Source organism: Entamoeba invadens, assembly GCF_000330505.1.
Source record: "Entamoeba invadens IP1 unplaced genomic scaffold scaff_1105074725959, whole genome shotgun sequence".
Classification (NCBI taxonomy): domain Eukaryota; phylum Evosea; order Mastigamoebida; family Endamoebidae; genus Entamoeba; species Entamoeba invadens.
The window spans coordinates 48,136-60,055 of NW_004440417.1; the positions used below are offsets into that span (position 1 = coordinate 48,136).

An 11,920-nucleotide genomic window follows, 5' to 3' on the forward strand; every position below is an offset into this window, starting at 1 on the left:
CTTGGTCTTATCTATTGTCACTTCAGCTCCACATGCAAGTGAGAGAATTAATAACTCACGATTACATAAAGCTCGCTTGTTCCGCCCTTCTCGTTGTTTGAGTGCCTCGTTGCTAATCAGTGTCGCCTTCATTGAATCTTGTGGACTGTTTACAGAGTGAACGATTTTAAACCTTTTTGGGTGGAATTTCGGTCTTTTAAAATGGAACCTTTCCCGATTGAACAGATAAAACAGTACTTACTTCACTTTCATTCAAATTGAGTCATCTACTGCTGTATTTGTAAAAAGGAATTTAAAACAATGAAAATAAATCAATGTACTATATTTAAATTATTCAATTATAGTATTGTGAAACCAGTACTTAGTGGAAAGGATATTTTTATTTTCAAAATCCTGTAGTAGACAGTTGGAGGCAGGAGCTCAAAATGCCTCAGTATGGAATGAAGATGATTGTATAGTTTCTTTTTACTTATTGTATAGTTTAATTTTACTATTTTTTGAATGGATAACATTTAAACGGCACGCCTTCTTTCATGTAGTTTTTATTATAGAACCTTTTAGTTTTGGACGACAAACTGCTCCACTTGGATTTATCAGATGAAAGGAAAATAATTGAAATAATAACACCACAAGCAACTCTCAATGAATGGGATTGTTATATTAATAAGAAGAAAAAAAAATCTGTCGGGTTGTTGGGGTTTCGCTTTCAATAATATCTATTTATATACATCACGTAGCATTTTAAAGAGACAATCACCAAAATACATATAAAATGTTTTAATACCAGTGATGTGGTTACAAATCATACCACTAAAAAAATGCCATATTCACTTATAGTAATTGAAACGATTATTAATAGTTTTAAAAACATTTTCTTTTTTCGTTTTTTTATATGTTATCAAAAGTTATAATTTTAAGAGAATATTGTCTGAATTGTGTATTGTAACTATTACTATAATAACAAACTATTATAGTCACCCGCTAAAAGGTATAAATTTCCGACAAATGGTCTAAAGAAACCATATTATAGTTTTTTGAAATTATGATTTTAGATTGTGTTTCAATTTGACATTAATTTCTTTATATCGAAAGTATTTCAAAATAAACTAAAATTTTACTAAATTATAATACATTGTCAAAAATAGTTTAAAGGTGAACTGAAAAACAATTTTAATGAATAATGCCGTACATGTGCATTTATTTGGACAATACCAAAAAACCAAACCTGCAACTGGGATGGGTTTTGACAATTCAACCAATTCTTTAGATGTATCAGATTCATTGTGTTGCTCACTCAAAATAACATAACCTTTGTTAGCTTAACTCCGTATGCTTCTCATTTTCTTCAAGTTCTTGATTTGGGGATATTTGGTGGGCTTAAAAGTAGAATGTCTTCTTTTAAAGCGAAAGACGGTTTTGTAAATTTGCTTTTTCAAGAAGAAGTCGAGAAGGAAAATGTGGATGGTAATTTGTTTTAGAAAAAACATTTTTTCACATTATTGAACTCGGAAACAGACTAATAGTTAATGATATTGGTGGATTCTTTATTTGTGGTTACAACACCTCTTTTTAATATTATTGCTTTTAAACAAGCTGTCATAGTCAACTAGATTGACAAAACACCCCAAAGTGTCATGTATTAATTGATTGCCGTTATCTTTTAAACCAATTAAAAAGCTTGACAAAAATTGATTTAATGTGATTTTTTTGTTTTTTGTTTTTTAATGTTATTTGTGTTATTTTCACTGTTTTTTACAATTATAGTTTAAAATAATAAATTATAGTTTCTTTAGACCATTTGTCGTGTTTTTATTGCTTTTAGCGGGTGACTATAATACAATTATAACAAATAGTTTTGAATTTAAATATTTAGTAATTTTTGTTTCTTTTTGTTTTTTAATCAATTACAAAAGGAAATCTTTGTATTAAATAATAAATTATAATAATAATAAATTCATTAATTAATTAACTATTTCTTTTATTAGAAGTACTAGATATACTAGTAATAGATATTAATATTAATATCTATTAATATTTAAATTTAATTTAAATTAAATTAGTTTAGTTTACTATTTTAAATTAGTAAATTAATTTAAATTAGTTTTTTACTATATCATTATAAACTTGTATTCCATATCGATTAGAAATTGTAATCAGTCCAATTTATACCAGAAAAAACAGGATCATCGCTAACCAAATTTTTATTTTTCTTCGATTGTTTCAATGAACTATAACAAATAGTTTATTAATTAGTAGATCAATTCCTCAAAAATCGATTATAGACACGTCATCCGAAAACGGTTTTGGGATGTTATGAGGAATAACATCGAGATTGACGAGATGACTTTGGTCCTGTATATCGTTATTAGTGATTTCGATAACGAGAGGTACAGTCCCGAATCCACTTTCCAATAAGCTTTGGCTTTTTTCAAGTTGATCATCGACATCGAGGACATGTTCATTAGTTATAACATCGATCTCTTGTGTTATTAAATACTCTCCGATTCCTTTTAAATAATGAGCTTCTCCTTTATTCAAAAGAACGACGTCTAACCCTTCACTGATGTCTGGAATATATTGATAAACCTCTTCTTGAACTACAATGACGTCTTTCACTGTCGTATCCCTTCGTAGTTGCTCCCATTTTGTTTGATAATACCCATTTGCTCCAATCCGAAGTCGATACTTCTCTGTCGTCTCCTCATCTCTCAAAAAGCCCGACGCGATGACACAGCAATTCTTTTCTAAATAATTGCAAAGTAAATAAATGAGCTCTTCTTGTTTGTCTCTTCCAACTAAAATTATTAAATCATCGCCTTCTCCTCTTTTGATTCGAAAAATCTTCTGTCGCAAAAGTCGGACTTCTTCATTGTTACAATTCCATTGAATTTCTAACCTTTTCTCTTTGTTCTTTTTGGTGTTTTTGATCTCAATCTCTTCGGAAGTCGTCACTTCCTTTTCTTCTTTTGACGTCTTGACGTTTGTTTGTGTTCTTTTTGGAATTCTTTTTTTCTGTGATTGGCCGTCTCTTTTCCTTTTGATGTCTTCGTTTTGTTTTTCGTCTTTTTTTTCACCATTTTCTGCTGTTGTCATTCTTTCATTTTTTTCGTGATTTTTATCGTCGAGAACAGTTCCTTCAATTGTTGTATTCCAATCGCCCACCACTGTTTCATTCTTTTTAATATCTTTTTCTATATCTTTAACTATTTCTTCTTTCTTTGTTTTCTTTCTCGTCGATTTCACTTGTTTCTTTTCCGTTTGCACTTCTTTTTCTTGGTGGTCATCTTTTGGAAGTAAATTTTCTTCTTTGCTACTTTTTGTCACAACTGAAATGGGTTGACATTCCTTTTGAAGTTTGAGTTTGTCCTCATACTTCATCAACACACCTGTGTCATCTTCTAAATAATACTTCACGCCATTATTTATACAAAACTCTATGTATTTCTTTACAATCGTATTGAATGGAATCGCCTTCGGCTTCTCAGTAAAATCCTTCAACTCCAAAAGAACCCCATACAATTCAAAACTGCGTTTCAATGACAAACAATACGCTTTTTTACACGAAAAAATAGTCTGAAACCCAAAATATCCCCCCGAGTACTCCACCATCCAAAACCACCTCACCATCGGATACGCCTTAAACGTCTTTTTAAAATATTCTACTATCCCATTAACAACACTCTCTCGACTATTTTCACCAAATACCTTCTCGTCCCCTTCTATTTTAAATGCATAATACGCTCTTTTTAATGGGAGAAACGAGCCTGACATTGTTTATGTTTGTTTTATAAAGTTCTTTTTTACTATTTGAAGGTGGTTTTTATTATAGTTTATTTCTAATTTATTAATAATAATATGTTTTAATTATTCATATAACTAATAAAATAATTATTAAAAATACTTATTAATATAATTATTAATAAAACTGAATAACAAAATGTATGTTTAATGTTCTTTTTTCTCATTCATCTTTGTATCGAGCATATCAAGAACCCTCTCTATTCTCAAAGAGTGTCTAATTAAGTTCTCCAAACTCGCGCTGCTAGTTCTAGCCTTTGAGTTTTCTTTAATAATAGCCAGGCCTTCTTTAGTCAAGTTAATTGTTTCTTTGAGCATCTCGAAGAGTATTTCTTGATTCTTTAAATCGTACTCCTCGCTGAAAAAGACTTCGATGATTTCCAACACCTTCATTCTGTCGTATGCATTCAACTTCCCATAAGCAATATCGTTCTGGTCTTTATATCCAAAGAAGAAGTCTCCAATTTTCTTCTGCAGAAAAGTGATATAATCAAACGCCACCTCGCCAAAGAACTTTTTACTCTCCTCCAAGAACTTTTCAACACCTCTTTTTCTCGTCTCAATTTCTTCAATTGCTATTTCAATTGGCCCAAGTTGTACAACACTTTCTTTGATCACCGTTTGTCTTCCTAACAAGCCAGGTAACACAAGTTCGATATCCATCACCGTCCGCTTCTTATACAACGACACAGCTGGCGCCTTTTCTATTTCAAGCAGCTCATCTCCTTCTTTTCTGTCAAGACACATATCGTCGTATATAAACCTCGAAGTAAATTGCACATATTCTCCCTTTTCATACACCGGCTGGACATTCGTCCACAAAATATAACACTCCTTATCCCCACAATTCTCAACCTCACTGTTCACTTGTTCAAAGAACCTCAAATAGTGCTTCTCTCCACTAAATGACACTGGCAGAATCTTGTTGATTTCAATGATCAATTGGGACACTTTGTCCTTCTTCGTCGCGTAAATGAAACTTTTCTTGTTCATCTCCCCAAACACACTCCCAAAGAATTTGACATAATAGAATTGCAGAAAGTCCTTAATCTGGCCGTCTTCATTATGTTTCACCATCAAGTCGTACATCTTGTTGACGTACTCGTGGGTCTTCACCAGTTCTTTCAGTTTCTTCTTCTCGGTGTAGTACGGAATGACTATAGACGACACAGTAAGTCCGTACCACGGCAATTGTCCATTCTCAAAATCTTCATACGCCGCGGTGATATGTTTCAAAAGGGACTCTTCGCTCAAATTTGCCGAAAATTGTGGATTTGGTGGCGTTGACGTGTCTGGGATGAAATTCCCAAACGTTTTGTTCAAAATCGACACTTCTATTTTCCGTTCATTCTCCGGCAACAAGTGGTGGATGAAATTGATCAAATGCACTTCACACATCCCTGCCTCGATAAATTCAAACCGCTCGCGATGTTGTTTCGCCAAATTAGTGATCCACGTCATATGAAGTTGTGGCGCAGAAACATAATCCATTGCAAAGCGATAGAACTTTTCCAATATGAGTTGGGGGTCCGTCGTATTAAAGTTGTTCAACACAATTAAGTTACTCAAAATCTTCGATATCTCGTCTATCACTAATTTGAGGTCCTCATTAAACACGTCTCTCTGTCCGTACGACAAGTCATGGAAACAGTCCGCACGGATAATCCCTTTGTTATCAACAAAGAACCCGGTGATGTCTCTTAAATCGTCTCCCGCTCTTTTCGCTCGTTGCATAAATGTGTTTGTTGTCGTTGAAGGTTGTGGACTTTGGTTCGATCCAATTAGACTTGGACTTCGCGATCCATCGTACGTCTTAATAAACGAAGTTCGTGGGGACTTCGGCGTCGCGTCCTTTTCTTGTATTCCCAACGTTTGACATCGCACCCACACCGTTTGGTCCATACTTTCCAAGTCGCAGTACCTATTCAATTTGATCACTTTTTGTTCTTCAAATACTAACAACTTGTCTCTCAAATTCTGGATTTTCGCAATTTCGCTCATCGGAATCCCTCCACTTCTCTCCATCAATTTGTCCGTTTCAACATAAAACTGTTTAAATAGTGCAGCGTATTGTTTTCTGATATTCTCTCGAGTTAATTCATCTTCCCTCTTCTTCTGGTACAACTCAGCAACCATCGAAAGTTGCTCAAAATGTTCTTCTTTGATGTGTTGAATATAAGGAAACCCAAGCGGCAGTTTCTTTCTCTTTCTCAGCTCCTGAAGAAGTGTTCCAGCTCGTTTATACCCCGCCTTCGCAGTGTTCATGTTCGTCATAAAGTACAACGACATCTGCGAAAGAACTTCCAAAAAGTCGTTCGACGCTCTCATCGTGACTTTGTCCCACGACGTGTAGAACCCGTCCCACAAATACGACGACAACACATTTTGAATGAATTCTCTTTCCACCTTAAACCACCCACGCATCTGTTGAACATTCTCTTCGTTGCTTTTGACAGTTTTCAAGAGTTGTAAGAGCCACTCCATACACGAAATCGCGTTCAAAACCGCCTCTTCCCAACTGTAATACGCTATTTCCCATGTCGGTCGCAATCCTCCCATTTTGATTTTCTTCGATTCTAAATGGGAGACGTCCGTGGAGTACAACTGAACCAACGATTCGATTTTACTCACAGATTCCTTCATAAAAGAGACGTTCATTGGGAGTTTCATGATATCGGTCACTATATCAATAAATTTCGAATGGATGATGTTCTCAAAATCAACAATTTTGGTTTTGTATCGCTCAGTTTCCGAATCAAACGACGTGCGGGTGTGTAAGTGACTGTTCACCGCTTTGATTCGCGACTGATGTAACAGCAACACTCTTTTCACGCCATCGGACATATCCAAACTCGTCACTGGGAACAGTGGATTCGATGCAAGTCGAAATGTCTTTAAAGTCTCATCAAAAGAAGTGTATTGTTCTAACACTGCGTTGATATCACTCGCACGCTTCTGTTGTTCCTTTTCCAAAACTTCAATTTTGCGGATGAGTTGGTCGTTTGTCATATTTTCTAAGTCACACGAGTCGATGGTAATACTATTCTTCACTATACTCAACAACTGCTCTCCTATCGTTTTATTCAACAAACACTCCGCTTCCAATTCCTTCATTTCCGTTGCTGAAGACACGCAATAGCGATCCAAATCGTCCACCTTTTGTTGACACAATTTGTACAACATTTCTAAATACTCGATTTTGCCTTTCAAAAACGGAATGAACGTCTCAGAAGCACTTTGCGCTTTCGTCTTAATCAATACAATCCACTGCGCTATCATTTTAAACACCTCGTCTTGTCGCATCATCTTCACAATTTGGATTTTCATTTCAATGTACCCATTCACTATCGAAGGCTCAGCCTTCATCGTGAAGTCAAGTATTTCGTCAATCACTGTTGTACAGTCGGTCACAAATGTGATGAAGACATCCAAATCCCCAACATCAAGCGCTTGATACATTTTATGTACCCGTTGCAACGATTTCATCTTTCTCAACCCATCTTGGAGCGACAGCGCAATGCACTTCTCCAACTTGATATCAAAATTCTCATAATACTGTTTCGCCAATTCAAGAAGATTGTTCACACACTCCCCAATCCTCCCCAAATCATTGAATTGCAATTCAGACAACGCGCTCGTCGCATTCACAACAGTCGAGACTGTGTTTCCAACCGCCACAAAGTTCGTCTTCGTGAAGATGAAGATGAGATTCTTCGCAAATTTCTGATTCAGTGCGTTCGTCGAATTCGCCTGTTTCAACAAATTCTTCAACAAACTCATCGAAAGTTTATTTGGTTTTGTGAAGATAAAGACCCGGTAGGTCGTCACAATGATTCGTATAAAATCATACAAACTCGGCATGTAACTATCCGTCATGCCCACCTCAAACAACACACTTGAAATGATGTCTTGAGCTCTGTCAAGTGCCTGTGTACTCTCTTCTCTTATCAACGTTCCAATAGTTGTCTCAACCAAGTCCATCGCAATTAGCGCAATCTCGACCACAAGTTCTTCATTGACTGACTTCTCAAAGGTCGACTCCCCACTCGACAAAACGTTTTGTCTGACTCGCATCGTTGTGAGATGTGCTCGATTCGCGTTATCCACAAACCCCGTGATCTTTTTGTCACTGTCAAACCCAATTTTCGAGTCGTCGTCCTTGCGACTTTTATTCTCCTCAAAAAAGGAACTTTTCCCTTTGCTCAATGGTCTTGCCGACGACGACAGTGTACTCGTCTGGAACGAAATGTGTGACTTTGTCGTCGATGTGTTTGATCGCGTAAAGAGTGGTGGTGTTGTTGGTTCTCCCCGTTTGTGGAAATCAACCAAAATGTTCTTCAGTTCCTTCTTGAACGTCATTGTCGAATTTGCCAGAAAAGTGTATGGGTATCTCGAGAACAACAACAAAGCTCTTCTGATGTGCATTAAAAGGGAATTTAACAACGAAGGAAGAAAATCAGACACCAACCATTGTTGAATCGTTTCCTCTCGCAAGTTTTTAATGATGAAAAAGAACACAACATACAGCGACTTGATATCATTCAAATCAGCAAAGCAGTCCTTCGCCTTCCACTCATTGATTTTGTCACTGTCATCCAACATGAACAGAACAAATGGAAGGAGCATACTGAAATACTTGTCTCTTTTCCCTTGCTCCGACAGTGAGTTGTCTAAATCAAATTTGTTCGTCACAATCAAAAGTTCCTCCAACGCCATTTTTGAGATGCTTTTGTCTTGGCTCATAATTAATAAAAAGAATTGTCGCAATAAGATGAACATCTGAGTGTGTCTCTGCGCCAACAAATCATTCAACTTGTTGATTTCTTGTACTTCAAGTAACTGTGGGCCATTCAAAGCAAAGATCTGGTCGTTCTCAATCAATACTGAAACAAACTCAAGTCGCAACAGTTGAGTAAAGTCCACTCGGAGTCCATACGAGTCGACTTTAAGCATTGAAAGGGTGTCCAAATGTTCGTCGATGATTTCAACAATTTCGTCTTTTCTCCACAACAGTGACGCGTCTCTGATAAATTCGGCAAAACACAAATTGGCCTCTCGAATGACCGAAGCTCCAACAACTTCCCCGTCACAGAACTCTTTGATGAATTTCGAATACTTCTGGACGTTTGTTTTAAAGCAATTTTTCTTGAAGTCTTTGTTTTGTGTTGTGTTAAAGTCATGGAAGTTGGGGTATTCAAACACTTTATAGTCATTATAATACCCAATGATTCCTTTAATCAACAACGAGAAGATAATCCACGAATACCTCATCCGATATTTCACGTCTGTTTTATCCAAATCAAAGATCACAGGGAGTTGTGTGAGTAAGATGTCGCAGATATATCTCCCGTCCGCAAGTCGGTATGGGACAAAATGGCTGATTGCATCGACAAAGATACTGTTCTTATAGATGCGGTAGTTCATTTCTTGGTCAATATTCGTTTCTCTTCTCTCATCAATCATTTTGAAGATCTCAAACACTTTAAAGATGTCTTCCTTCTTCTCAGTGCCGATGATCTCAACGCATTTTGTGAGTACACTAGGCAGAAAATGAATCAAGTCCGTTCGGAACAACGTTCCCAACACACTTTCGACACCAAGTCCTCCAACAAGGAATCGGTAGATCTCGGGATTTTGCGGGTATATCGTCGAAACAATTCTCACATTGACTTTGACAAATATTTTGGTCACATCATAGTTGTCGATGTAATTTAAGTATTTGTTTGTCATGTCTTTCATGATTTGCACGGTGTGTTCTCCGTTACTGATAATATGTCCATTATCAAGGAGAGGCAATTTCGCATAAAACAACTTTCCTTCACTTCCATCTTCCACTGAGACGTCTCGAACTTGGATCAGAATGTGATGTTTCTCCGTGAGTGGAAAAGGGAGTTGTATCTTCACCTCATCTATAAAATGACCAACTTTTTCAATTGAAACGGATGTCGTAAATGCGTTTGACAGTTGTTGGATAAGTTTGTTGTCTTGTGGATAAACAGCGTTCAGCACATTCGACTTCCCCGGGACAAAAAAGTCGTCGTTCTCTCTCACAAAGATCGAACAACAGATGCCAGACTTCTTTCGTTCTTTCCCCAAACAGATTTCAGTCGGATACAAGAAAAACAGATTCTCGTAGTCCATGAAGATCTCCTCTTTGTCGTACAAATTCAATTCGGTCATGGTGGTGACTTGTTCCCCTTCCGTCTTCTCAGGATTGTAAAACTTAATCAACCCGTCGTGGTGTGTAATCTCCTTTTTCGACGGTTTAAACACAAAACTCCACTCCCCAGCACTCTTCATCTTTTCTACGTCTTTGATCATCGTCGGAACATCTTTCGGGTCACCAATCGGCCTCACCAATTTCAAATTGTCGTAAGCACCTTTGAACTTGACCGCTGTCGCACTAAACAGTACAAGTTGTAACAACCCTTTTTGTTCAAACACTTTTTCAGAATCGCGCATCTTGTCCGCAAATTTCTTCATCATTTTTTGGTCCCGTTTCGAGTCTTCTGTTAAATAATCTCGTGTAAAGTTGATATCTGCGTCCATCGGTTTGAACACTTCCAACACAACATAATTTTCAGTCTCTTTGATAAAGTCCTGGCCAAGAGTCATCGACACTATTGGGATACCAAGGGACTCCCTTCGTTCAACGTGCGCCTTCAAGACTTTGGAATCAATTACAAAGTAAAAATCAGACGTCAACTTGTTGTAACTCATGTCATAAAGAGACATGCGGCAGAAGAAAGTATCAAAATGTTGGTACGGTTTAAAATGAGTGATATTCACAATCGACGGTCGTTTCACTTTAAGCAAATTGTTGACGTTCCTTGGCTGTGAAGAAGACAGGTTTGTCGAATACAAGAAGTCCTCTTGGCTCAGTTTCGGGTTATAAAACTGAAACAAAAATTTATTCTTCTTTTTTCGTGCACTCGTCTTTCGCGTGTCGGATTGCAACAATGAGTCAACATCAAACATCTCAGCAGATGCCATAGTGATTGGCAGACTTTTATCCTTGTGCGGGTCAAGAGTATTCACGTAGCTCTTTTGATTTATAAACACCGAAATTGTCGGTGAAAATATTTGTGTATACATCAAACTATGGTATTTATCCGTCGCGTTGGGTTGTTTCTGTTTCATCGAAACAAGAGCGTGCGGCTTTTCGAAATTGTTGATCACAAAGAGGTTTTTATCCAAATACTTAAACTGAATATCTACACCAGGGGTGTCCGCAAACTGCTTTTCGAATGTGTCGAAAACAGACTCAGTGTTCTCTTTCTACACGTAATTTCTGGCCTTTTACATGGCGGTATTCCACCACTTATTTCTTATCAAAAATGAAATACTATCACAAATTATTTGTTATAGTTTCTCATTTTTAGTGATGGAACAGCGGAGCTAATGGGGAAACAAAATTGACAAAACAAACGCGAATCTCCTCAATGTTTGCCGCAATGTATTTGTGAAACGCTATGAACTCGGTATATTGGACTTTATAAGCCTTTTCAAGAAAGGTTTGACCACAATGGTATTTAATTGTTTCCTCGCTCAGACAGACTCCCCACTCACGTTGTATATACTTCTTGAGTTGGTACACATCCAACTCTCTTGTGTGTTCTGTGTCATACAGCTTCAGTTAAGTTTTTGTTCTGTACGTTTTATTAAACAACACTGATTAATTTATCTTAATAATATGATTTATTTTAAAATGATTAGATCACTGAAGAAAAACACGAACTTCAAATTTCATAAGAATCTCTTTGTTTTGACCAGTCATTTTTGTGTTCTCGACCGCCTTCTGTGGAGTGGGCTCCTTTTTTGTCAAGTCCATCTCGAAAATATCTTTCAAGTCTGAGATGTTCAATTTTTGACTCATTTCGAGAATGGGTTTTTTGAGAATACAAGTTTTTCAGTTTTAAAATTTTAAAAGGGGAATACTTGGAATTTTGTAGTTCTCCTCTGTTTTTCACATAATTCATCAGATAGCTTTACTTGGGATTAATCGGGACATTAAAGAAATCATTGACTCATTCACTTTTGTTTTTTTAACATTTAAAAAATAAAAAGATTTAATATTTAAATAATTAATTTAACTAAAAAGTAAAAATAATTAGACAAGAAG

The 11,920-nt window shown here is 36.4% G+C and overlaps 2 protein-coding genes across 2 annotated transcripts; both read right to left on the reverse strand.

Moving 5' to 3' along the window:
* Positions 1 to 2,265: 2,265 nt before the first annotated feature.
* Positions 2,266 to 3,771, reverse strand: EIN_504460 (hypothetical protein; the record flags this gene model as incomplete). Its single annotated transcript, XM_004257013.1, has 1 exon — positions 2,266 to 3,771. The coding sequence occupies one exon, from the start codon at positions 3,769 to 3,771 to the stop codon at positions 2,266 to 2,268; it is 1,506 nt and encodes a 501-aa protein (XP_004257061.1).
* A 174-nt stretch (positions 3,772 to 3,945) lies between these two features.
* EIN_504470 (hypothetical protein) lies at positions 3,946 to 11,674 on the reverse strand (the record flags this gene model as incomplete). The annotated part of the gene is made up of 3 exons (XM_004257014.1): positions 3,946 to 11,076; positions 11,228 to 11,428; positions 11,537 to 11,674. The coding sequence occupies 3 exons, from the start codon at positions 11,672 to 11,674 to the stop codon at positions 3,946 to 3,948; spliced, it is 7,470 nt and encodes a 2,489-aa protein (XP_004257062.1).
* Between the last annotated feature and the right edge of the window lie 246 nt (positions 11,675 to 11,920).